The sequence below is a fragment of the Pan paniscus genome, chromosome 20 (assembly GCF_029289425.2).
Source record: "Pan paniscus chromosome 20, NHGRI_mPanPan1-v2.0_pri, whole genome shotgun sequence".
Classification (NCBI taxonomy): Eukaryota; Metazoa; Chordata; class Mammalia; order Primates; family Hominidae; genus Pan; species Pan paniscus.
Genome location: NC_073269.2, coordinates 45,738,924 through 45,766,228, shown reverse-complemented (window position 1 = coordinate 45,766,228; position 27,305 = coordinate 45,738,924). Strand labels below are relative to the sequence as shown.

Sequence of the window (27,305 nt, the reverse complement as noted above, 5' to 3'; positions counted from 1 at the left end):
AATACACACACCTGGAAGGTCTCCCGTTCTAGTCGCACGATGACACCCACAGTCTGGGGATCCAGCTGCACCAGCTCGCCCCATTCATGCTGGCCCCCAACATCCACACCTGATGCTGTCTCTGAGCAGAGCTGCAGGTCCCGGGGGAGCACCTTCAGCTGCCAGGGATGGTGAAAGGGGTGAGGCCCAGTCCAGGTGGCTCGCCTACCTGGGTCTCCTCTTGGCACGTGCACCCTTCCCCGACCCTTCTATCCACCTACCTCATGCATGGTGAGGTCAGAGAACAGGATAACGAAATTCTCCTCCACCCGCACAATGAGGCCTGTGTCGCCCTCGAATCGGCCGGCAATCACCTTCACGTGGTCCCCCATCTTGAAGTATTTCCGAAGTTCCTGGGCTGGGAACTCCAACATGTCCTGGGGGATTGGGTGTGGGGACAACAAACAGGTGAGGGGAGACCACCACAACCTGCCTGCCCCTCCTGTCTTCAGAATCCACTCATGTTCTCAAAAACCCCACTTCAGGCTCATACCACCCACCCCAGACTACCTTAGTCCACCTGGACGACCCCTCAGACTGCCCCAGAAACAGCTGACCCCAGACACAGGACACCAACCTGGACAACCTTTACCCCAGCCCGCCCTTAAGACACACGATGCCTACCTATACCCACACAGAGAGCCTGCCCCTCAGACACAGGACCCCCGACTGGACAGCTCCTCAGCCCCACCCGGAGACAGCCTCACCCCACACATCACATTGGGCCTGCACAACCCCTCAGACACACACCAGACACAGACAAACACACACCCCGCTCTAAGCAAACAAAATCAAGCCTCAGATTACTCCTTGGTTAATCACACTCTCAACCCAGTACTACCCAGATATCTTGCTTTTCAGAAACAAACGATAGACCAAGTCACTCTCCAGAGACAGACACCACCAGGCAGGCCTGCTGCCCACTGACCCTGAGCTGCACTCAGACAGAGCCTCTCAGGCACCCAAGAATGCTAGAAGGGCCTCAACTTACCCTCCTGGAAACCAGGTGTCACCAGGCACACCACCGCCTCGACAGCCACATACAGTCAGATGTGCCTGAACACTCCAACCCCTGCCCAAGAACACCGGGCACCCACCTTGAGGTCCTCATGCTTGGGCATGATGGTGATCTTGTTGCCATCCACGCTGAGGATCTTGCCCTGCAGGTTGATGAGCTCACCCTCACAGACCTCCACGTTGTCCCCAGGTTGGAAGTTGTGCTCCCGCTCCTTCCCTGCAGGGGCAGTCGTAGGGCTGACTCGGGGGTTGCCACCATGGGCCGCCCCTGCTCCTTGGCCCAGGTTATAGAGGGGGATCAAATACCTGTGCTCTCAGTCACCACCTCCAGGTCAATGCCCTCTGGCTGGTCCTCAAACTTTTCCAGCTCAGAGAGTGTTGGCTTCACACCCTCCGTGATCTAAGCCCCCAGCGGTGAGGGGAAGAGAAGGAAATGGACCGAGGTCAGTGCAACAGCCCAGCTGAGTGGGCTGAGTGGGTCCTAGGGGAATAATTCTCCTAGGGAACACTCCTAACTTGAGGAGTGGGACAGAACCAGATAACCCACAGCCCAGGGCATCACCTGCAGGAGAACACTCACACCACCCCCATTACCAACACCCCTCTGGGACCCTCACCACAGCAGACATGGCGAAGCTCTTGAACAGAAAGCCCTTCCGGCTGTAACGGTTCCCCTCAAAGATGAGGAAGTCACCATCAGAGGCAACATCACCCCCCAGGGACCTGGAATTTGATGGGGGAGAGAAGATTAGAAGGGAGAGTCAAGAAGAAAATTTTGCTGTACCTCAGTCTTCTCAGCTGGCAACAGAGGGAGAGGACCATAGGCGGACTGACCCATCCCATCCCAGCACACACCCTCTTGGCAGCAGTGACTTCTCACAAACCCCAAAGGCCCGCCTCCCACCTCCCTGCACTCCTCCACCCATTCCCTGATTTATCTTTGAGCACCGATCACCATCTGACAATCTAGTGTTTGACCTGTCCTCCTAACTAGCATGTCAGCTCCAGAAGGTCAGGGATGTAACATTCACTAAATTTCACCAAGAATAGTGCCCAGTACACAGAAAGTATGCAGTAAACATTAGCTGAACAAAATAACAGTTTCAGACAATGATACCAGTGAATATTCGCAGAGCGCTCAGCCTGGCCTGCACATTCATGACCTCACAGGCTCTTCCCCAAATCTGTGGCATCAGTAACTGCTCATCACTTCCAGGTGAGGGAATGCAGGCTCAGGAAGGTCACATCACATGCCCAAGGGTGCCAAGCCAGAGTCTTGACAGGATTCAAAAGCAGGCAGGTGGGACTCCCAAGCCTGCAGCTCCCGGCCCCAAATGTGGAGTGGCAGCCGCTTAGTGCCTGTTCCGAGTCTCCGGGGTGGGGAAGGAGCCTCCTTCATGGAGGAGCAGGTCAAGTTCCTCCTGCGCTCATGCAATCGCCTTCTCCCATGGTGAATCTGGGAGAGAGGCCAGCATGCTCTGCTGGGCATGCTGGGGTACTTGGTCAGCTGGCTTGCTGGGGGGTAAGGGAGCACTAGGGTTTGTTCTTTGCAAAAAGAGGTTCAGGTGAGTCGAAACCAGTGGTATAAATGGGTCCGAACTCAGGCAGGTGAAGTATTAGCAAGGCCCTTGGGTGCAGACTCAAAGGTGCATTCCACAGCTCTTCCTTTATCTGAAGGAAAACCTGACTGGCTGAATCACACACAATTAGTTCTAGAACAGGACCAGAGGGAAGAGTGTCACTGGCACCTCTCGTTTCTCCATGTCCTCCTCTCCTGCCCTCCCTGCTGGAGCCCCCATTTGGCCCTGGGATGTTGAAATTCCTGGGCTGCTCCAATTCTCTACCCAGCTAGGGAGTCTGGGGGGCATCCTGAGAGAAAGGCGCTCCATACCCCCCCATCTCAAGTGGGCATAAGCAGATCAGGAAAGGAGACTTTTTAAAGCCTGACATAGTCCATGAATCCCATTTCAATATATCATACCATGGATCACACTTACTACGTGCCAAGGGCATTCTGAGTACATATGCATACTAATTTATTTAATTCTCACTATAATCTATAATCTGAGGAAGCAGAGGTTGTTTTCTTTTTTTTTGAGACGGAGTCTCGCTCTGTCACCCAGGCTGGAGTGCAGTGGCACAATCTCGGCTCACTGCAATTTCTGCCTCATGGGTTTAAGCAATTCTCCTGCCTCAGCCTCCCAAGTAGCTTGGATTACAGGAGCTGACCACAACCCTTGGCTAATTTTTGTATTTTTAGCAGAGACAAGGTTTCACCATGTTGGCCAGGCTGGTCTTGAACTCCTGACCTCAAGTGATCCGCCCGCCTCGGCCTCCCAAAGTGCTGGGATTATAGGTGTGAGCCATCACGCCCAGCCTCATCAATCTTTTTAAATATTTTTTTAACTTTTTTCTTTTTATTATTATTATTATAAGATGGGATCTCATTATGTTGCCCAGGCTGGTCTCGAACTCCTTGCCTCAAGCAAGCCTCCTGCCTTAGCCTTCCAAAGTGCTCCCTCCCGCTGCACCCAGCCTCATCAATCTTTATAGCAGAAGAAACTGAGGCACAGGGATGTGAAGTGACTTGCCTGAGGCTATACTGCCAAGCTAACCAATTCACAGGCTAAACCTGTGGCGGGGCCACCCCTGGGGAGGAACCTGCAAAAGGCACATTCTGCACACCGGCCCTGGGGACCCAGCCCAGCCAGTCCCCAAGGACACGCACCTGATCTTCTCAGCATCAAACAGCCTCTGTGGAGGCCGCTTAAACTTCTTCCTTTTGGCAAACCAGTCTTTCTATGGAGGAAAGGGGCATGGGTGGGAAGGGTGAGGGAGGGGGCTTGGCCACCAGCGGGATCGAGCACACTCCCTCCCCCAGGCCACAGATTCCCCTGAGTACCAAGCTCATGCGGGCCTTGATGCGATCGTAGTCGATGCGTGGGATCATCTTCAGGGAGATGGTGTTCTGGCTGGGCTCCACGTAGTCCACCTGAGCAGGGCGAGCAGGAGGTCAGCAGGGCCCCACTCTCCTCCCTGACCCCAGACACAAGAAGGGTCAGGAGATGCTAGGAAGGAGAAGGGACGCAGGATGGTGGGGAAGAAACCAGGCTGCTGACCACTCCCAAAAGTCCCACTCTAGCTTGTCTCTCCCCTCAACTCTGGCACTGAGTAGCCACTGCCTGCTTGGTATCTCCACCTGGATGTCTAAAGGTCCCTCAAATCCAGGACAACCGCAGCCAAACCGCTGATTCCCCCAAACCTGCCGCCTCCCACTCCATTCTTCCCTCTGCTCAGGCACACAACCTGGGAGCCACGCTTGACTCCTTTGTTTCTCTTACACTCACACCCGACCCGTTGGCAAATTCCATCAGCTCTGCCTTCAAAATACCTGACCTCTTCCCCTCCTCCACTGCAGTCTCAGCATTCCAAATCCAAAAACCCAAAATGCTCAAAAATAGGAAACCCTGTGAGAACCAACATGATGCTCGAAGGAAATGCTCACTCTTGGATTTTCAGATTTGGGATGCTCAACCGGCAAGTATAATGCAAATATTCCAAAAGCTGAAAAAATCTGAAATCTGAAAAACACCTGTGGTCTCAAGCATTCAGGTTAGAGACACTCAACGTGTATGAGGGTCTTGGTCCTATCCCACCAGCACTGCCATCTGGGTGGGATGTGCTACAGCAGCAGCCTCCTCCCTGGTCTCCACGCTCTTGCCCATGGCCCCCTCCAGGCTATTCCCGGGTTTCTCAGCCTTGGCACTATTGACTTTTTGGGCCAGGTAATTTTTTGTTGTGGGCAGCCATCCTGTGCATTGGAGGATGTGTGTGTCTAGCATTTCTGGCTTTAACCTGCTAGATGCCATAATCATCAACCCCCTCCCCAGCTGACATAACCAAAAATGTCTCCAGACGTTACCAAATGTCCCCTGGGGAAACATCGCCCTGGCTTGAGAACCAGTGGTCTAGTCTCAACACAGTCACCAGAGAAATCTTATTAACATTGAAGTCAGCCTGTGTCCCTTACAGCCCTCCCATCCTACGCCAGTAAACACCAAAGCTCTCCAATGGGCCGCAGGCCCTCGTGAGCTCCCTGACTCATCCCACGCCATCCCTGCTGTAGCCAGTGACTGTGCCATCCTATCTCACAGGCCACTCCTGCTGCCTACAACACTCCTCCCCAAGAGCTCCACATGCCTCACGCCCTCCGATCCTTCAGACCTTTACTCAACACGCCTGGGAATGTGCACAGAAGACGGCCATCCGTTTCCTGTGTGCTCACAAAACCCAGACTCTGCTTCAACTCATCTGAGTGGGGTTCTATTCTCTGCAGCACAAAGAGGGTTGGAAGGACAAAAGGAAAGGAAGGGAGAACAGAATGGAGGGACCCTGACCCCCATGCCACCCCGCCCCGGGCACCTGAGCAATGTCATCCTTGTAGATGCCCCGCTTGAGGCGGACCCAGGACTTTGGTTTCAGGTTGGCCACCTCCTTCACCACTTTGAGCACGTCTGTCATCTCCTTGATGGGCACCATCTGCTGGTTCCAGTAGCCAAGCCGCAGGTTGCCCACCCCCTCAATGGCCTGCTTCACGTGGGTCTGCTTGTAGGCCTCCACGTAGATGTAGCCCTTCACATGCTCTGGTGCCACTACTGACTTGATCTGCAGGGGCTGCAGGGTGAGCCGGTGGAAGGAGGAAACAGTGAGACACAACGGCTAATAACAGAAATGACTGCCACTCATCAGCAGTCCCTCCCTCTTCTAGGAATTTATTCCACAGAAACACACTGGCACAATGACGTGGACACAAAGGTGTTCCCTGCAGAATTATTTATCACAGCAAACAAACCAGACTAAAAATTTAAAAAATATCCAGAAACAGTAACTAGTTAACTTATGGCTTAATGTACCATGAAATACAATGTTGCAGTTAAAGAATACAAAAACTAGCTGGGTGTGATGGCACATGCCTGTAGTCCCAGCTACTCAGGAGGCTGAGCGGGGAGGACTGCTTGAGCCCGGGAGGTTGAGGCTGCCGTGAGCTGACATCGCACCACTGCACTCCAGCCTGGGCAACAGAGTGAAACCCTGTCTCTTAAAAATAAAAAATAAAATAAAAATTAGATTAACCTGTATGTACTAATACACAAAGCTATCCAACCAATGTTTTGTGTAAAAAAGCAACCAGAGCCGGGCACGGTGGCTCATGCTTGTAATCCCAGCACTTTGGGAGGCCAAGGCGGGTGGATCACTTGGGGTCAAGAGTTCAAGACCAGCCTGACCAACACGGAGAAACCCTGTCTCTACTAAAAATACCCAAGATTAGCCGGGTGTGGTGGCACATGCCTGTCATCCCAGCTACACGGGAGGCTGAGGCAGAAGAGTCGCTTGAACCCGGGAGGTGGAGGTTGCGGTGAGCTGAGATTGCACCATTGCACTCCAGCCTGGGCAATAAGAGCAAAACTCCGTCTCAAAAAAAAAAAAAAAAGCAACTAGAAGAAGAACCAAGAAAGGAGTGCTTACATCAGACAAAATATACTTTAAGACAAAAATTGCTACCAGAGACAACAAAAAACATTTTATAACAATAAAAAGGTCAATCCATCAGGAAGATAGAATTACAAATGTATATAAAACTAACAGAGCCTCAAAATACATGAAGCAGAAACTAATGAAAATGAAGGAAGAAACTGACAACTCAACAGTAACAATCACTGACTGCAATACCCTGCTTTCAATCATGGATAGAGCTAGACCCAAGATCAACAAGGAAAGAGAACACTTGAGCAACACTGTAAGCCACCTAAACCTAATAGCCAGCTATAGACAGAACATTTCATCTTCACTTTCCACTTATTAAGCGGAAATGGGAAAAAAGAACACTCCATCTAACAACAGCAGAATGCACTTTCTTCTCAAGGGCATATTAAACTTTCCAGAATAAACCACAGGTTAGGCCATAAAACACGTCTCAGTAAACATAAAAGAACTAAAATCATATAAAGTATATTCTCCACCCATATGTAATGAAGTTAAAAACCAACAGAAAGATACTTAGGAAATTCACAAATACATGGCAACACACTCCTAGATACCAAAACTTATGAGATTTGAAAAAAGCCATGCTTAGAAGTAAATGTATAGCTGTAAATACCAACTAAAAGAAAAAAAAAGGCCAGGAGCGGTGGCTCATGCCTGTAATCCCAGCACTTTGGGAAGCCGAGGCAGGAGGATCACTTGAGGTCAGGAGTTCAATACCAGCCTGGCCAACATGGTGAAACCTTGCCTCTACTAAAAATACAAAAATTAAGGCCGGTTGGCCAGGCGCAGTGGGTTCATGCCTGTAATCCCAGCACTTTGGGAGGCTGAGGGGTGGATCATCTGAGGTCAGGAGTTCAAGGTCAGCCTGGCCAACATGGTGAAACCCCATCTCTACTAAAAATACAAAAAAAAAAAAAAAAAAAATTAGCTGGGCATGGTGGTGGGTGCCTGTAATCCCAGCTACTTGGGAGGCTGAGGCAAGAGAATCGCTTGAACCCGGGAGGTGCAGGTTGCGGTGAGCCAAGATCGCGTCATTGCACTCCAGCCTGGGCAACGGTGCGAGACTCTGTCTCAAAAAAAAAAAAAAAAAAAGAAAATTAAGGCTGGGCACAGTGGCTCACGCCTGTAATCCCAACACTTTGGGAGGCCGAGGTGGGCCGATCACCTGAGGTCAGGAGTTCGAGACCAGCCTGGCCAACATGCTGAAACCCTATCTCTACTAAAAACACAAAAATTAGCCAGGCGTGGTGTCGGGTGCCTGTAATCCCAGCTACTTGGGAGATTGAGACAGGAGAATCAGTTGAGCCTGGGAGGCAGTGGTTGCAGTGGGCCAAGACTGCACCATTACATTCTAGCCTGGGCAAAAAGAGTAAAACTCCATCTCAAAAAAACAAAAAAAAAATGAAGTCTTGATATATGCTACAATATGGATGAGTCTTGAAAACATTAAGTGAAGCAAGTCAGTCACGAAAGGCGACATATTGTATGATTCCCTTTGTATGAACCATTCAGAGTTCCAATAGTCAAATCCACAGAGAAAGAAGGTAGATTCGTAGTTACCAGGAGCTGTGAGGAGGGAGGAATGGGGAGTGATGACTAATGGGTATCGGTTTATTTTTGGGATAATGATAATGTCCTGGAATTAGATGGTGATGATGGTTATGAATACACTACAATATATAAAATCCACCATAGTTTACACTTTAAAAAAGTTAAATTTTAGGCTGGGCACAGTGGCTCAGAACGGCCATCCCAGCACTTTGGGAGGCCAAGGCGGGTGGATCACTTGAGCCAGGAGTTCAAGACCAGGCTGGCCAACATGGTGAAACCCCGTCTCTATTAAAAATACAAAAAATCAGCCGGGCATGGTGGCGGATGCCTATAATCCCAGCTACTTGGGAGGCTGAGGCAGAGGTTGCAGTGAGCTGAGACCACACCATTGCACTCCAGCCTGGGCAACAAGAGTGAAACTCCGTCTCAAAAAAAAAGAATAATCAGAGACATAACTCAAATGAAGTAACTAGAATTTTACCCCAGGGTACCATGTAGGAGGATTTGAGCACACTTCTTTTAATTATTATTATTATTATTATTATTTTTTTTTTTTGAGACAGAGTCTCGCTCTGTTGCCCAGGCTGGGGTGCAGTGGCACGAGCTTGGCTCACTACAACCTCCAACTCCTGGGTTCAAGCAATTCTCCTGTCTCAGCCTCCTGAGTAGCTGGGATTATAGACATGCACCACCACGCCTGGCTAATCTTTTGTATTTTTGGTAGAGACGGAGTTTCACCATGCTGGTGAAGCTGGTCTCGAACTCTTAACCTCAGGTGATCCACACGCCTCAGTCTCCCAAAGTGCTGGGATTACAGGCGTGAGCCACCACGCCCGGCCTATTATTATTTTCTTTGTAGAAACCAGTTGTCACTATGTCACTATGATGTCCAGGCTGGCCTCGAACTCCTTTTGCCTCAGCCTCCCAAAATACTGGTATTACAGACATTAGCCACCACACCTAGCCAAAAGGTACCTTTTCAACCTCCCTGTTGGGGAATCATACCCCACAAACCCCAGTCTCACCCATGACAGGCAGGGACACTTATTACTATAATAATGAGGAAGACATTCCACCCCCTACCCACCCCGAGACGGAGTCTCACTCTGTCGCCCAGGCTGGAGTGCAGTGGCGCAGTCTTGGCTCACTGTAACCTCTGCCTCCTAGGTTCAAGTGATTCTCCTGCCTCAGCCTCCCAAGTAGCTGGGATTACAGTCAAGCACCACCATGCCCAGCTGATTTTTGTATTTTTGGTAGGGACAAGGTTTCACCATGTTGGCCAGGCTGGTCTCAAACTGGCTGGTTTCAAACTCCTAACCTCGTGATCCACCCACCTCAGCCTCCCTAAGTGCTGGGGATTCAGGCATGAGCCACCATGGCCGGCCTTTGAGGAGGACATTTGAGCACATTTAAAAGCATAGTTTGCAAACCCTACAACTGTCTACTTGGTCCCACTGGGTCACACCCAGTGGCTGGACAAGTAAAAGCATGATCCCTAGCAGGGATCATGTTAACTGAGAAAGCTACCAGCCAGCACCCTTCATAGCATTTGCCCTGGTTCCCAAACTGCCAATGAAGCCTTTGACAACAGCTCTGCTAAGTAAATGCAAGCTGCAGAACAAGTCCTAGCCGAGAGCTGGACATAAAGCCACCTAATCCTTTTTTTTTTCACACTGGAGTGCAGTGATGCGATCTCGGCTCACTGCAACCTCTGCCTCCTGGGTTCAAGTGATTCTCCTGCCTCAGCTTCCCAAGTAGCTGGGACTACAGGTGTGCACCACCACGCCTGGCTGAGTTTTGTATTTTTAGTAGAGACGGGGTTTCACCACGTTGGCCAGGCTGGTCTCGAACTCCTGACCTTAAGTGATCTGCCTGCCTCAGCCTTCCAGAGTGCTGGTATTACAGGTGAATGCCACTGCGCCCAGCCAAAAGCCACCTAATCCTAATGATGCTGAGAGGCAACCAAGGGGCCCAGAGAGGGGAAGTAGGTGCATCAGAGTCACGCAGCTAAGAAGTGGCAAGGGCAGGACTCAAACTCTGTCAGTCTAAAGAAAGACCTGGGCCTTGGATGCAGCATTTGCTGCCTGGCATGTGATGAAGTGGGTGACCCCAGCCCAACAGGGCTGGTGAACAGGCAAACCCACTCTCATGAAGAAAAGGTGCAGGAAGCTAGCTGGCTGACTTCCAAAGGGCTACAAGGGTGGCAAGACCCTGCCATAAATGCAGAGAACAAAGACAACATATCCGTCTAGGCCGAGAAGAGCCCTTCCATCTAGGCAGTGGTCTTATTCCAGCTCAAGCAGCTCACTCAGCAGGCAGCTCTGCTCAGCACAGAGGCACCTGCTACCCCTGAAGTTGACAATGTCCTTCCCTCTGGGTGTTGCCATGTCTCCCCACCAAGCCGTCTGCCTACCCGACTTACCGTGTCTGTGAACTGGTAGGCAATGAACTTGCGCATCAAGGAAATGGCCGTGGCCCGTTCCTCCCCAATCTGGAAGATGAGAGGCAGATTTGAGAGAGATGACAGGATGGAGGAAAGGACACAGGAAAGGGGGAAGGAGACAGCAGCAAGAAAAATAAAGTAGGACCAAGAGAGGAGAGAGAAAGAAGGATGGACAGCCAGGAAGATGGAGGTGGGAGATAGCCAGTCAGTAACGTGGAGTGAGGGATGGAGACAGAAGGACCAAGTGACTGGCAGGCCACGGAGACCCGGGACAGACAGACACTTCTCCCCCACAAAGCAGCCTCCCTCATTCTCCCACCTCCTCCAAGCCCCGAGGTCAGAGCACATACCTTACATTTGACAGTCCACAGATTGGGATCCCTAAGCAGCAGAGGAAAAGGAAGGCCTTCAGTGAAGCTGGATCTTCAGTAACAAACAGACGAACCCCCAGGGCCACCTCCTTCCTCTGGTTTCACATCCAGGTTCCCTCATACTCACTGACTTCCCCACGCTTCTACCCAGGAGCAAGAGGAAAGAGAAAGTGCCACCTTGCCCTCCCTACCCCCGCCATCCACCACACTGCCTGTGTGACTCTGCCCTGACTTATTTCAGGGAGCCACCTGTCTGGGCTCCATCACCCCATACAAGATTCGCACCCCAGCACGGCCCCCACCATCCCAACCCCCTTACTTGACTCCTGGGAGCAGCTGCTGCTGGGTGATGTCATCTGAGAGCTCATCAGATCCTCCATACACCCTGAAGGGAGGAGGGCAGTCAGGAAGGGGTGAAGCTCTGTCAGATCCCCGCCCCTTCCCGCTTAGGGACCACCTGCTCCCTGCCCCCACCTGCCCCCGCCATGCCCTTACGTCTCTCCCACAGATGACTTGGCGTATTTCTTCATGTAATACTCGCCCAGTTCTTCTTCTCGCTGGTCCCTGGAGCACGAGTGGGGAAGCAAACACGAATTGAAGGTTGAGGACAGCAGGTGGGCTGACCTACTCCCAAATCTCCCCACAGGAGCCAATCCCACCACGTTTCCCTTCCTTGCCCACCTCCAGAGGTTTTGCAGGCGGCGAGCCCCAGAACGATCTTCATCCAGGACAACATTATCGATATTGGAGGCTGAAAAAAAATGGGCAGAGGGCGTGAGCAATGGCAGGTGGAGGGCAGGGGCCTGGAGAAAATAGGGGCGTGCAGCTAAGAGGGCCAGGGTTTGGCCCTGGGGCAGGAAGATGACATTTCACAGAGGAAATCCCAACCCCTCATCCCCTACTCTGTCCTACTCAGCATTCTGCTTCTTGTCAAAAAGACTGGGGATGGGGCCCAGCAAGCTGGGGGCCTTCCAGCTGTTCCCATCTCAAAGTCACTGTCCAGGCACACCCTGGACTGCACCCCACCCCACACATCGCTACCACCCACAAATGCTCAGTCCCAGACAGACACATCCATGCTTTCCCAGGTCAACAACTGGGGTATACCTGGCCCCAGAACTCCCTGACTCTGGATCCTACATGGGTCAGAGCCCCCAGGGCCAGACCGGGGCTGGTGGGGAGGCTACCGGTGAGGGCAGGTGCCTCAGGAAGGAGGTAATGTCAGGATATGGGAGGAAGGTCAGGGAATCACACTTTTCATATCCTTACCTTCAATCTCTTCTACTTGGAGGAAGAGGAGGTGGTGGTGGTGGTTGTGGTGGTGGTGGTGGTGGTGGTGGTGGTGGTGGTGGGCGAGGGCAGACAAAGTATGAGCCAAATTATAGCAGCAAAATCAACCAATGGGTTGGGGGAGGGGAAGGGAGGGACACAGAAAGGTTGAAAATCAAAAGTAAAGGCCAGGCACCAGGTGGTTGGGGAGAAGCCGAAATGTATGAGGCGCACAGAACGGAAAATAACGGGGAAAGGGGGGCACTGGCCCAGGAAGTGGGGGGTATCTTGGGACAGACCTCGCCCACCCTACAACCCCAGAAGGGATTCACTGGGCCCTGGGATCCCAGAGTCCTCTCCCCACAACATCCCCACCCCACGGCCCCACCCCCCACTCATGGGCCTAAAAGGAAAAAGCAGGGAGCTGGTCTCTCTGGGAAGGACAGAAAGAAGCAAGGTGAGGACGGTGGGAGTTGGGGTGTACAGGGGATGGGGGGGTGGGGGGAATGGGCTCTGAAGACCCTCTCAGCCACCCTCTTCCCAGTAGTCTTGTGGAGGCAGGGCTCACACACACCTTTCTCTAGGATGTCCTCTGCTCCATCCTCCCACTGGTCCTCGTCCTCATACTCATCGTCAACATCTAAAACGGAAAGGCCAAGTGGTAAGTGGCAAAGGTGACCTCATAACAGCTCCCAGGACACGAAGCATCTCCTCTGGGAGATGTGCACTACAAATCCCCACTGCACAGAGCAGGACACTGAGGCTCCAACAGGGAGGCACTCGTCTGGGGCCGTGCCACAGAGCTGGTGCACGCATCAGGATCGAGGGGGACATACAGCTCCAACTAACTCTAAAAGTCATCCCCTCTCCTTACTCCACTCCCAAATCCCTTTTAAAAAACTAAGATCAAAGTAAGCAAAAACAAAAGTTCCCTCCCAACTATCAGAAAATGATCGATAAATAGTTTTTTAAAAGATGGTTCATGGTCTGTTGGTTTTATGATTCTTGTACATTTATAACAGCTAATGCTGAGAGCATACTATACACCCTGCCCTGTTCTGAGTACCTGACACAGGTTCCTCACTGATCTTCCTGGGAACCCCGAGGGAGGCACTATCGCTGTTCCTATTTTACAGCAAAGGCTCTGAGACCCAGAGAGATTAAGAAACTTGCCCACAGACTCAGCTGGGATCTGAGAGAGGCAGTCTGGCTCCATGGTCCATGTACTTAATCTCTTTACCATGTTGGATGTACTGCTTTGCAGGTATCAAACATTACACTAAAAACGTAATACATGCACATAATGAAAAACTCCAATGTCCATAGAGGATGTAAGTATCAATTAAGTCTCCCTCACATTTCTAACCCCTAGTATCTCAGTAACCTCTCCCAAAGGCAACTCCGTGACTAGTTTCTTGCCTAGAGATATCTGTGTACATATATGAAATCCATGTAAGGCTGGACGTGGTGGCTCACACCTGTAATCTCAACACTTTGGGAGGCCGAAGTGGGAAGATCACTTGAGCCCAGGAGTTTGAAACCCGCCTGGGCAACATAGTGAGACCTCCTAAATCCAAAAACTTAAAAAATTAGTTAGGGTTGGGCACGGTGGCTCACGCCTGTAATCCCAGCACTTTGGGAGGCTGAGGCGGGTGGATCATGAGGACAGGAGCTCATGATCAGCCTGGCCAACATGGTAAAACCCCTGTCTCTACTAAAAATACAAAAAATTAGTCAGGTGTGGTGGTGGGTGCCTGTAATCCCAGCTACTCGGGAGGCTGAGGCAGAGAATTGCTTGAACCCGGGAGGTGGAGGTTGCAGTGAGCCAAGATCACACCACTGCACTCCAGCCTGGGCAACAGAGGGAAACTCCGTCTCAAAAAAAAAAAAAAAAAACAAAAACAAAAACAAAACAGTCTAGTCAGGCCTGGTGATGCACACCTGTGGTCCCAGCTACTCAGGAAACTGAGGTGAGAGGATCACTTGGACCTGGGAGGTAGAGGCTGCAGTGAGCCATGATCATGCCACTGAACTCCAGCCTAGGAAACGGAGTGAGATCCTGTCTTTAAAAAAAAAAAGAAAAAAGAAAAAAGAAAAAAAAAGGGCTGGGCACAATGGCTCATGCTTATAATCCCCGCACTTTGGGAGGCCGAGATGGGTGGACCACCTGAGGTCAGGAGTTCGAGACCAGCCTGGCCAACATGGTGAAACCCCGTCTCTACTAAAAACACAAAAATTAGTGGCACATGCCTATAATCCCAGCTACTCGGGAAGCTGAGACAGGAGAATCCCTTGAATCCGGGAGGCAGAGGTTGCAGTGAGCCGAGATCACACCACTGCACTCCAGGGTGGGCAAGAGAAACTCCGTCTTAAAAAAAAAAAAAAAAAGAAGAGGCGGGGCGCAGTGGTTCACGCCTGTAATCCCAGTACTTTGGGAGGCCAAGGCGGGTGGATCATGAGGTCAGGAGTTCGAGACCAGCCTGGTCTCGAACAAAAATTAGCTGGGCGTAGTGGCAGGCACCTGTAATCCCAGCTACTCGGGAAGCTGAGGCAGGAGAAGCACTTGAAACCAGAAGGTGGAGGTTGCAGTGAGCTGAGATTGCACCACTGCGCTCCAGCCTGGGTGAAAAAGCGAAACTCCATCTCAAAAAAAAAAAAGAAGAAAAGAAAAGAAATGCATGTAATCCACCCCGCCACCACTATGTTCCCCTCATGTAATTTTTTTTTTTTTAGACTGAGTCTTGCTCTGTCACCCAGGCTAGAGTGCAGCGATCTCGGCTCACTGCAACCTCCACCTCCTGGGTTCAAGCAATTCTCCTGCCTCAGCCTCCCAAGTAGCTGGGATTACAGGTGCCCGCCACCACGCCCGGCTAATTTTTGTATTTTTAGTAGAGACAGGGTTTCACCATCTTGGCCAGGCTGGTCTCGAACTCCTAACCTCAGATGATCCACCCGCCTCAGCCTCCTAAAGTGCTGGGATTACAAGCATGAGCCACCGCGCCCAGCCCCCACGTAATTTTTTTTAACACACCGTTCTGTACCTTTCTTTTTCTCAAAACTACTACTAACTCAGAGCTCTCCCACAGCAGCACGTGCCTCATATACTATATGGCCCATAATTTGTTTAACCAGGCCCTAATCATCAATAAACATTTAGGTCACCAAACTTTTGCAACTGCGAACAGGACTACAACAAGCATCTTTGTTCTCAGGTCTTCATGCACTCATGCAAGTTTAACCATAAAGTAAATTCTAAAGAGGAACTGCTTGGTCAAAGGGTTCCTGCATGTTAAATGCTAACAGGCACTGCCACACAGCCTTCCACACAGGCAGTGCCCACCAACACTTCCACCACCAACATATGGGTGTCCCTGGGAGCCCACAGCTTTTACCCAGCATGGTATCCATTCTCTTGCTCTCCAAGAACATCCAGAGCACCTCCTGTCCCTTTGACAATAAACTAGTTTTCTTCTCAGGTAAAACAGTCCCAGGAAAACAGAGGGAGGATGTGTTCTAAGTAACCCCTCTTCCCATAGGTAAGAGGCACATTCAATATCATCATGGAAGTATGAACTAGTCTTATCTTTTCAGGAACTGATATTTGGCCATAAATATCAAAAATTTTTTTTAAAAAAAGTGCGGCCGGGCATGGTGGCTCACGCCCGTAATCTCAGCACTTTGGGAGGCCAAGGCGGGCGGATCACAAGGTCAGGAGTTCGAGACCATCCTAACCACAGTGAAACCCCGTCTCTACTAAAAATATAAAAAATTAGCCAGGTATGGTGGCACGTGCCCGTAGTCTCAGCTACTCAGGAGGCTGAGGCAGGAGAAACAGTTGAACCCAGGAGGGAGAGGTTGCGGTGAGCCATCGCACCACTGCACTCCAGCCTGAGCGAGACTCCGTCTCAAAAAAAAAAAAAAAAAAACAACAATGACAACAACAAAATGCACCACCTTTGCCTAGCAATTTGACTAACAGGGATTTAACATGTAGAACAGAGATTTTTCATCTGGGGTGGTCTGTGTTCGATGAAAAAACTACAGCTCCTATTTTCAGTAACCTGGAATTGAAATTTAGCATTTACATCAATTACATACAATGGCAACAAACCACACAATGTTAGCTGTGTCACTGGCTCTTTCACAGCACATTACAGCTATAGGTATCTCAAGGCAGCATTTACACTCACTGCTACTTGAAAATTAGATTCTCAGACTACCTACAAAGTCTTATTACCTAAATATGTTAACAAAGAAACATATGCACCAAAATGTTCTTTGTAAATATTCTGATAACTGTACTTCAATAAATTGTCCTCTCTGGAATCCTATGTATTTTGTTTTATGCATTTCAGAAGATGATTCTGAGAAGGGAACAGGGTTTCACCAGACTACAGAAGGGGCCGTAGCACGAGAAAAGTTAAGAACTTTGGTCCTTCACGCCTGTAATCCCAGCACTTTGGGAGGCCAAGGCGGGCAGATCACGAGGTCAGGAGATTGAGACCATCCTGGCTAACAAGGTGAAACCCCATCTCCACTAAAAAATAGAAAAAATTAGCCGGGCGTGGTGGCGGGCGCCTGTAGTCCCAGCTATTCGGGAGGCTGAGGCAGGAGAATGGCATGAACTTGCAGTGAGCCAAGTTCATGCCACTGCACTCCAGCCTGGGCGACAGAGCGAGACTCCGCCTCAAAAAAAGAAAAAGAAATGGAACTAAAAGTGGAAGCTCAGCCTCTGCTCGGCACTGGCCAAGCACTATGACATACCAGCCTCGTCCAGAATGAAGCCTCCATGGCGGGGTTTCTTGGGGGGTCGGTCATCATCTTCTTCCTCCTCTTCCTCATCGTATTCCTCCTCCTCTTCCTCTTCCTCTTCGTCCTCAGGCTCTTCTTCTTTCTCACTGCCCGCTGCACTCCGCCGCTCTTCCTCTACCTACAGGGGTCAGGCAGGGTTGTAGCACCAGAATTCTACTACCCCAAAAATCCAAAAACCAAGTTCCTCACCCTAAATCTGACCTCAGATTGGCCTGGCCAATCATAGCCCACTTTGCTCTGCATATATCCCTTTCACTCTAGCCTGGCCTCTCTGGTTACCATCCTATCTCAGCGACAGCACTGCCATCTCCCCAGCCACCCAAGCAACCCTGGGAGTTGACCCGGGCTTCTCCCTGCACTAGACCTCTTGCTCACTTTCCACCGAGTCTTTAACTATAATAGCTTGATGAAGCTTGGTCCTTGGGCCTCATTTCTTTCTCTTTTTTTTTTTTTTTTTTTTTTTGAGACAGAGTCCCACTCTGTCTCCCAGGCTAGAGTGCCATGGCAGAATCTTGGCTCACTGCAACCTCCACCTCCTGGGTTCAAGCAATTCTCTGGCTTCAGCCTCCTGAGTAGCTGAGATTACAGGCGTGCGCCACCACACCTGGCTAATTTTTGTATTTTTTTAGTAGACACATGGCTTCACCATGTTGGCCAGGCTGGTCTCGAACTCTTGACCTCAGATGATCCATCCGCCTCTGCCTCCGAAAGTGCTGGGATTACAGGTGTGAGCCACAGCACCCGGCCCATCTCTTCCCATTCTACAACTCCCCAAGGCCATCTCGTCCTCTCCCTTGGCGGTGGTGGACATCTCTGTGACAGTGACTCCCATCTCTGTTTCTAGTCCACACTGCTCACGAAGATCACTGGCCACCCCTGTTGCTAATTCTGTGGCCATTCTGTATTCCCTACCATCCCAGCAGCATCTGGCACCCCAACCATGCCCTCCCTGGAGAAATGCTCCTCCCTTGGCTTCTGCCGTATCATGCTCTCCTGGTTTTTCTCAAAACTCCACCAGCTCCTCTTCAAGCTCCTCTTACTGTTAACCCCTTCAAATCTGACATCAATTACCAGGGCTCAGTCCAGGGCCACTTTGTTTTCCCTCCATGCACTCTCTCCCTGTCCATTTTACTTTCCATGACCTCAGTTCCTGTCTCTAGAGACGACACGTGTCCTCATCTGTCTCTAGAGTCCCACTTTTTTCCAGAACTCAAGACCTCCATGCACCAGCAGCATCCTGGATGCGTCCCCTAGATGGCCTCTGAGCCCTTTCATACTCACTGTGTCCCAAACTGACCTCAGTGTCTTCCCCTAGACCTGTGATGGCCTCCTCCAATTACCGACAGACACCGAATCCTCATCCTTTCTGCCTGTGAACATCATTTCTCCAACCCATCCTTTTCCCCCAGCCCCATATATCTGAGCCTAGGCCAGGACACTGCCCTCTAACACCTGGATCCTTACCCCAGCCTCCTCCCTGCTCTCCTGGCCTCTAATCCCTCTTTCCATACCAGAAACAACATTAATGGATGCACACCAAACTTCAATCTTTAACTCATGAACTTCACGACTTCTTCCATGTCATTACTACAATCCATTTACCTAATACAGGTTGAACATCCCTAATCCAAAAATCTGAAATCTGGTCAGGCGCAGTGGCTCATGCCTGTAATCCCAACACTTTAGGAGGCCAAAGCAGGTGGATCACCTGACATCAGGAGTACAAGACCCGCCTAGCCAACGTGGTGAAACCCCGTCTTTACTAAAAATACAAAAGCTAGCCCAGCATGGTGGTGGGCACCTGTACTCCCAGCTACTCAGGAGGCTGAGGTAGCAGAATCGCTTGAAACTGGGAGGTGAAGGTTGCACTGAGCCGAGATTGTACCACTGCACTCCAGCCTGGCCAATGGACCGAGACGCTGTCAAAAAAACAAACAAACAAAAAACTGAAATCTGAAAGGCTTCAAAATCTGAAACTTTTTCAGCACTGACATAATGCTCAAAGGTCATGCTTAGGCTGGGCGCGGTGGCTCACGCGGATCACCTGAGGTCAGGAGTTCAAGACCAGCCTGGCCAACATAGTGAAACCCCATCTCTACTAAAAATACAAAAAAAAAAAAAAACCTAGCCAGGCATGGTGGCACGCCTGTAGTCCCAACTACTTGGGAGGCTGAGGCAGGAGAATTGTTTGAACCTGGAAGGCACAGGTTGCAGTGAGCCAAGATCGCACCACTGCACTCCAGCCTAGGCGACACAGCAAGACTCTGTCTCAAAAAAACAAAAATAAAAAGGTCGTGCTCAAAGTAAATGTTCACTGGAGCATTCTGGATTTTCAGATTAGGGAATGCTCCAGAGCAAATATTACAAAATCAAAAAAAAAAAAAAAAATCCAAAATCTGAAACACTTCTTGTCCCAAGCATTTTAGATAATACTCAATGTGTATTTTCTTCAAATCTACTCACCTTCTTAAATAAAAACATTTTTATATTATGCAATGTTTCAAAATTTAAAACTTTTTGAAGGTTTGTCATAAACACAAGGTAACTATAAAGATAAAAGCAAAACAATGTTATTAAGACCCAGCAAGATACTGCTGCCTGCTGCAGGCTCTAAGCCTAAGGCCTGTTCTCCCACCCAGAGGCGTTCAAGACACAGTAGCACTAAGATGAAACTTTCTCATGACCCAATCAAGATAAGACACACAACTGAAGAGGAAATATTCTCACTAAATGATTCAATGTAGCTTAAGGTCTTGTCCTTATTCCACCTAAAAGCACCTTTCATCATCCCCAACCTAGAATATATGGTACAGTCTTAGAAAACTGTAATCTAAAACATGAACCTGACCATTTGTTCCCCTGCTCAGCTTCAGCCAGCCTGAACTAGAAGCACATGCTCTGCCTGCTGCCTCTCCCCGTTCCCCACCATTCAGGACTGCCTCCCCAACACTAGGCCTCAGCTGCACTCAACTACTTGGACCATACTCTCTCAGTGCTGGCCATCATCCATGCTGGTTCTCTGTATAAAAAGTCCCCTCTGGGGCTGGGCACGGTGGCATGCACCTGTAATCCCAGCTATTCAGGAGGCTGAGGCAGGAGAATCACTTAAACCCGGAAGGAAGAGGTTGCAGTGAGCCGCGATTGCGCCACTACACTCCAGCCTAGGCGACAGAGTGAGACTTCATCTCCAAAAAAAAAAAAACTGTGCCTCCCATTCACACTTCAACGAAAATATTCCCTCCTTAGCTAGGCATGGTGGCTCACACCTGTAATCCCAACACTTTGGGAGGCCAAGGTAGAAGGATCACTTGAGCCCAGGAGTTTGACACCAGCCTGGACAATCTGACAAAGCCCTGTCTCTACCAAAAATACAAAACTTAACCAGGCATGGTGGCAAAATCTTGTTGTCCCAGTTCACTGGGAGGCTGAAGCAGGAGGATTGCTTGATCCTCAGCAGGCTGAGGCTGCAGTGAGTCGAGATCACACCACTGCACCCCAGCATGGGTGACAAAGTGAGACCCTGTCTCAAAAAAAAAAAAAAAAAGGCTGAGCATGGTGGCTCATGCCTGTAATCCCAGCACTTTGGGAGGCCGAGGTAGGCGATCACTTGAGGTCAGGAGTTCTGAGACCACCCTGGCCAACATGGTGAAACCCCATCTCTACCAAAAATATAAAAATCAGCCAGGTGTGGTGGCGCACCGCTGTAATCCCAGCTACTCAGGAAGCTGAGAGAGGAGAACTGCTTGACCGTGAGGTGGAGGCTGCAGTGAGCTGAGATCGTGCCACTGCACTCCAGCCTGGGTGACAGAGCAAGACACCAAGACAAAAAAAAAAAAAAAAAAACCAAACCAACCTTCCTCCTCCAGGCAGCCATCCCCGCCCCCTCTCCCCCAGGCAGAGTCAGGCACATCCTCTATGCTCACAATTCTCTGGGCTCCCTCCATCACAGCCCTGACCACTGTGAGCCTCCCAATAGTAGGGCCCAGTCCATCTCAGGCACTGCTGGGTCCCCCAACATCACCCAGCCCAAGGCCAAGCACAGAAGACTTCAGAAATATTTGCTTAACACAAATTTCGACTAGCCCACGATGAAGCACATTTTAACAACCCAAACTATGACAGGACCACATGCTGATTTCTAGGAACCTTGTCATCAGTTCCCCTCTGACAGGTCCCAGAGATGCCTCTTTCCAAACCTGGCTCCTCCCTCCCAGTGGAGGATGCCCCCACCACTCTCTGCTCACCTCAGGGCTTGGATGTGCTCTCAGCGTCCTCAACATCCCCTGCAGTAACTGTGTATCTATAAAACTGCCTCTGCCTTGAGACTGAGATCTCCATAAGGGAGACTGTGACCCCAACATGCAAGGAACATTTGTTTTTTGTTTTTTGAGATGCAGTCTCGCTCTGTCTCCCAGGCTGGAGTGCAGTGATGCGATCTCCGCTCACTGCAAGCTCTGTCTCCTGCGTTCACGCCATTCTCCTGCCTCAGCCTCCCAAGTAGCGGGGACTACAGGCACCCACCACCACGCTAATTTTTTGTATTTTTAGTAGAGATGGAGTTTCACCGTGTTAGCCAGGATGGTCTCAATCTCCTGACCTCGTGATCCACCCGCCTCAGCCTCCCAAAGTGCTGGGATCACAGGCGTGAGCCACCGCGCCCAGCCAGAACATTTGTTGAATGAATAAATGAACAGGTTACTGGAGCCATGATGGATGAACCAGCAGCTCCCCTCAAAAGTAGCTCATTATTTGCCATCCCTACCTGTCTAGCCACAGAACCCTGTCCTTCAAGGACCATGTCATCATTTGGCTGTCTGAAAAGGCCATCCAGTCCTGTCCCTGGCAGTGGGGACAGGCCTCACAGTGCCCTCTTGCCTCACCTGGTAACTGAAGAGGAGCCAGCGGCGGGGGTGGGGGGTCAAGTATGGTGTAGTGTTGGGGAAGTGAGACTAGTAACAGTGCAAACGAGAATGTCCCAGACAGGAAATGGAACTGGGGATCTTGGTCTCATTTCCACCTGACTTTAACCACCAAGCAGTGTCTCCAAGCCATGAATCAGAGACCAAGAATCCAGTGCTACAGCTTAGAGAAAAGGCCCTCCCTGTCACTCTCCCACCACAGCATCCCAATTTCTCCAACTCTTCACTGCAAGCCTGGAAGCCAGGCACTCTCCAAAGGTCACAACAAAGATTGGCAATCAAATGTCCACAGAGGATAAGCAGGCAACATAAGTGACTGGGACAAGTCACCCGAAACACACAGCACTCTCCGTCCACCAAACGTTTTCCAGAACACAGCCACGTGAAATCCTTTCCTTTTCTTCACTCTGCCACAAGGCAAGCAAGAGGACAAATGGCAACTAACATATCCTGGGAACTGGAGAAAATTCCCAGCTGTATAAGTAGGGCAGCCACTCATCAAGCAAATGGCTGCTCTGCAGAACAACTCTGTGTCCCAGGGTGCCAGCTCCTTCCATTTTCCCAGAAAAAGAAATCTTAATCTTTATGTTAAATCTCCCTCACAAGCATTGGCAACTAATTTAAAAGCCAATTTAAGTTTCTGTGCATCAAACAAGGGATCTATAATCACCCTGTCATCTGTTTACTGGTTTGTGATTGCTACCTACTAAATGTCAACTCCAAAAATGCAAAGATTTCCTACCAGACACCTGAGAAGTAAGTGGAACACAGTAGTAGATGCAAACACTGATTTGTTCAACAAACAAACAAAACAAAAATAAGTTTAAAAGGTGGATAATGGGCTTGGTGCAGTGGCTCACGCCTGTAATCCCAGTACTTTGGGAGGCCAAGGAGGGTGGATCACCTGAGGTCAGGAGTTCAAGAACAGCCTGGCCAACACGGTGAAACCCCGTCTCTACTAAAAATACAGAAATTAGCCTGATGTGGTGGTGCACGCCTGTAATCCCAGCTACTCGGGAGGCTGAGGTTGCAGTGGGCTGAGATCATGCCACTGCACTCCAACCTGCGCAACCTAGTGAGATGCTATCTCAAAAAAAAAAAAAAAAAAAAACCATAATGGCAAATAAAAGAACATTTGAAATCAGAAATGCCCCAGGAAATGTTGGTTTTTTGGTTCCTGGAACAGAGGTACAACAGACCCAAAGCCAGAGTGATCCTTTCAAAACATTAGATCACATCTTCCACTTGCTCAAACTTTTTCGTGGTTTCATTTTACTCAGTTAAGACCAAATTCCTTACCACAGCCTTCAAGATCCTATATGACTTGGCTCTCATAAATTCTTTGTTGCACTCACTCTGATCCAACCAAAGTGGACCCCCTTTTTTTAGGGGGTGGTGGGGAGACAAAGTCTCACTCTGTCACCCAGGCTGCAGTGCAGTGGCACCATCACAGCTCACTAGACCTTCACCTTCTGGCTCAAGCGATCTTCCCACCTCAGCCTCCCAAGTAGCTGGGACTACAGAAGCGTGCCACCAAGCTCAGCTAATATTTTTATAAGATGGAGTCTTGCTCGTCGCCCAGGCTGCAGTGCAGTGGCGCGATCTCAGCTCACCACAGTCTCCACCTCCCTGGTTCAAGCGATTCTCAGCTTCAGCCTCCCGACTAGCTGGGATTACAGGTGGGTGCCACCATGCCAAGCTAATTTTTTTGTATTTTTAGTAGAGACGGGGTTTCACCATGTTGACCAGGCTGGTCTTGAACTCCTGACCTCAGGTGATCCACTGTCTTGGCCTCCCAAAGTGCTGAGATTACAGGTGTGAGCCACCAAGCCCGGCCTCAGCCAATGGTTTTTATATTTTTGTAGAGACAGGGTCCCGTTGTGTTACCGAGATTGCCCTCGAACTTCTGGGCTCAAGTGATCCTCCCAGCTTGGCCTCTCAAATCCTTGTTAATCCCTGAACACGGCGGACACACTCCCATCTCTGCACCTGCTGGTCCCACTCACTGGAACACTCCACTTCCAGCTAACCACGACTCACTCCCTCACCTCCAACAAGTTTTTGCTCAAATGTCAACCCTCAGACTCATGCTGATGACCCTATTTCAAGAGCAACCAGGACTCTCCATTCCCCTTTTCTGTTCTCTTTTTCTCCAGAGTACCTTCCAGCTTACTATATAGTTTATTCCTTGGCTATGTTTGTTTACATTCCCGAAGACAGACATTTTTAAAATCTTTTTGTTTACTGGTGTACCCTCAGAGCAAAGAATTGCGCCTGGTACATAGTAGGCACTACAAATATAGTTATGGAATGACTAGATATAACTAAAAAAAAACCACTAATGCTAAGTGCTTACTATATGCACACAGAGTAAACTTTCAAAACATCACCTGTTACCTCACTGGACCTGACCCATTTCTGGCCTCCAGACCTGTCCCTTTGCTTGACTTCGACTTGCCTAATTCTCTATCTCTTGCGACAATCTGGGAGTTCCCAGAAGCCAGAGCCCGCTGTGAACCCCTCGAGCCTCCCACAGGGGCCTTTCTGCCCGGAGTCCTGTCCCCAGACGCAATGTCTCCCCCAGCGCCCCAGCCACAGACCTCGGCCTCCTCGCCGTCACTGCTGCGCTCGCTGTCCTCCTCCTCGGAAAAGTTGCTGTCCTCGCTGTCCGACATCTTCCGCTGCTGCTGGGAAAGACAGCAGCCTTGGCGCGTCCCACAATCCTGCGCTCCACCCCGAGCCTCAGTTTCCCCGCTGGTTCCCTGGGAGAAGAAAACCCCTTAGCGCGCTTCCGGCAGGCTCGTTTTGGCAATCGCGAAGCGGAGTGAGGACCCCCTCCTACGCCACATGCTAGACCTCCCCAGTTTCCGAATCTGTTCTCTACACCTCCCCGGCGCCCGGAACTGCCACCTCTGCACACGCACTGACCTCTCGGGCTCCACCTCCGCCTTCGGTACCAGCTGCTGTTCTGACGACGCCTTACTGGGGATGACGGGTCCTCTCGCGAGAACCTACCCGTTGACCTCGCCTAACACGAGATTTCCGGGGCTGGCACGGGCGACGCACTTCCAGGTCGCCATCTTGAGAGAGGCAGGGCTGGGCTGGGCGGAGTGCGGGGCCGACGTCTGCGGAGGGTTAGGAGGGGAAAGGTGTTTTTTACCCGCCGGCTCGGCGACGAGGCTGAAACTCATGTTTGAATTTAGTGAGCCGTTTGTTCGTTAGTCCGGAACACTAGCGCGGTAGGTCAAGCCGCGAGGAGGCGGCGAATCAGCGAATAGCAAATTATAAAAGAAACAAGGCTTTATCTCCTAGGCCCTCTAAAGCATCCCCAGGAGATCCGTATCCCCGTTTTGGAGAGAACGCTGAAGCTCAGAAAAACTCAGTGGAAAGCGGCAGACCCAAGCCTCCTCGCCAAGTCGGAGTGACCGTGAAGCCCTGGTTTTTCCTTCTTTTTCTTTCTTTTTGTACTTTTTTTTTTTTTTTTTTTTTTTTTGGTAGAGTCGGGCTGTTGCCCGGCCTGGTCTCAAACTCCTCTAACTCAAACTCAAAAGCCATCCTCCGGCCTCGTCTTGCCAAAGTGCTGAGATCACAGGCATAACCTGCCGCGCCCGGCCCAAGTCCCTATTTTTCTTTCCAGGCTCCCTAAGTTCATTTAAAGGCGAATTTATCTATTAGTAATGACGGCTGACGAGTGGTGGCAGAGTGGACAGGTGTAATGGAGAGATGAAAAATGAACCTTCGCCTGTAATCCCAGCGCTTTGGGAGGCTGAGGCGGGAGGATCACCTGAGGCCAGGAATTTGAGACCAGCATGGGCAACAAATTGAGACCCCATGTATCCAATTTTTGTGTTTTTTTTAATGTGGTGTGGTGGCGTGTGCCTGTGGTCCCTGCTACTCCAAAGGCTAAGGTGGGAGGATCACTTGAACCCATGTTGAGGCTTCAGTGAGCTATGATTGCACCACTGCACTCCAGACTGGGTAATAGAGACCCTGTCTCTAAAAAAAAAAAAAAAAAAAAAAAAAAAAATTAAAACTTAAATTTTTAAAAATTGAAAAATTAACCTGATAGGGGAAATTTTAAAAATCAGAAGTCCATGTCAGTCGCGGTGGCTCATGCCTGTAATCCCAACACATTGGGAGGCCGAGGCGGGCAGATTGCCTGAGGTCAGGAGTTCGAAACCAGTCTGGCCAACATGGTGAAACCCCGTCTCTACTAAAAATAAAAAAAAATTAGCCGGGCGTGGTGGCATGCGCCTGTGATTCTAGCTACTCGGGAGGCCAAGGCGGGCGGATCACGAGGTCAGGAGATCGAGACCATCCTGGCTAACATGGTGAAACCTCGTCTCTACTAAAAATACAAAAAAATTAGCCGGGCATGGTAGCGGGTGCCTGTAGTCCCAGCTACTCGGGAGGCTGAGGCAGGAGAATGGCGTGAACCTGGGAGGCGGAGCTTGCACTGAGCCGAGATCGGGCCACTGCACTCCAGCCTGGGCGAGAGCGAGACTCCGTCTCAAAAAAAATAAAAAATAAAAAAATAAGTATGACACACCTGGATTCAATTTACCTAAGCTTGATATACCTACTTAGTTACTGGGGAGTGGGGTGCAGTTATGATGGAAGCAGGCAGTGAATATACCTGAAGGTGCGTGTGTCTCCCCAAAAGCACACACTCCCAAATCCAGCAATCCCAAATTGAGTCCAAGATAGATTGGGGAGGGGCTGAGCACTCTGTCGAAGAGTGTTTCCCCTTCCTTAAGCTTGGTTCTTTTAAATAGCAGCTCTTGAAAATAGGATTCTCGGCCGGGCGCGGTGGCTCACGCCAGTAATCCCAGCACTTTGGGAGGCCGAGGTGGGCGGATCACGAGGTCAGGAGACCAAGACCATCCTGGCTAACACGGTAAAACCCCATCTCTACTAAAAATACAAAAAAAAATTTAGCTGGGCGTGGTGGCGGGCGCCTGTAGTCCCAGCTACACGTAAGGCTGAGGCAGGAGAATGGCGTGAACCCGGGAGGCGGAGCTTGCAGTGAGCTGAGATCGTGCTACTGCACTCCAGCCTGGGCAACAGAGCTAGACTCCATCTCAAAAAAAGAAAATAGGATTCTCGACCGGGCGCGGTGGCTCACGCCTGTAATCCCAGCACTTTGGGAGGCCAAGGCAGGCGAATCACCTGAGGTCAGGAGTTCAAGACCAGCCTGGCCAACATGGTAAAACCCTGTCTCTACTAAAAAATACAAAAATTAGCCAGGTGGCGTAGTGGCGCACACCCGTAATCCCAGCTACTCGGGAGGCTGTGGCAGGAGAATCTCTTGAACTTGAGAGGTGGAGGTTGCTGTGACAA

At 50.3% G+C, this 27,305-nt stretch overlaps 1 protein-coding gene and 1 non-coding gene across 2 annotated transcripts in view; both read right to left on the bottom strand.

Moving 5' to 3' along the window:
- SUPT5H (SPT5 homolog, DSIF elongation factor subunit) overlaps positions 1–27,043 on the bottom strand; it is a 33,167-nt gene extending 6,124 nt beyond the window's left edge. Inside the window, exons 1-17 of the mRNA XM_008964641.4 lie at positions 24,894–27,043; positions 24,566–24,727; positions 16,999–17,164; positions 12,809–12,874; positions 11,647–11,716; positions 11,461–11,529; positions 11,285–11,350; positions 10,945–10,975; positions 10,574–10,642; positions 5,479–5,730; positions 3,959–4,048; positions 3,785–3,855; positions 1,674–1,779; positions 1,363–1,456; positions 1,137–1,273; positions 261–416; positions 12–158 (exon numbers count right to left, since the gene is read on the bottom strand). Coding sequence (XP_008962889.1) covers positions 12–158; positions 261–416; positions 1,137–1,273; positions 1,363–1,456; positions 1,674–1,779; positions 3,785–3,855; positions 3,959–4,048; positions 5,479–5,730; positions 10,574–10,642; positions 10,945–10,975; positions 11,285–11,350; positions 11,461–11,529; positions 11,647–11,716; positions 12,809–12,874; positions 16,999–17,164; positions 24,566–24,640 — 1,665 coding nt within the window. The 5' untranslated portion in view covers positions 24,641–24,727; positions 24,894–27,043. The remainder of the gene's footprint in view (positions 1–11; positions 159–260; positions 417–1,136; positions 1,274–1,362; positions 1,457–1,673; positions 1,780–3,784; positions 3,856–3,958; positions 4,049–5,478; positions 5,731–10,573; positions 10,643–10,944; positions 10,976–11,284; positions 11,351–11,460; positions 11,530–11,646; positions 11,717–12,808; positions 12,875–16,998; positions 17,165–24,565; positions 24,728–24,893) is intronic.
- Positions 2,242–2,313, bottom strand: LOC129394846 (small nucleolar RNA ZL116). The gene has a single exon (XR_008622211.1). It is a non-coding gene; the product is annotated as a small nucleolar RNA ZL116 (small nucleolar RNA).
- Positions 27,044–27,305: the final 262 nt, after the last annotated feature.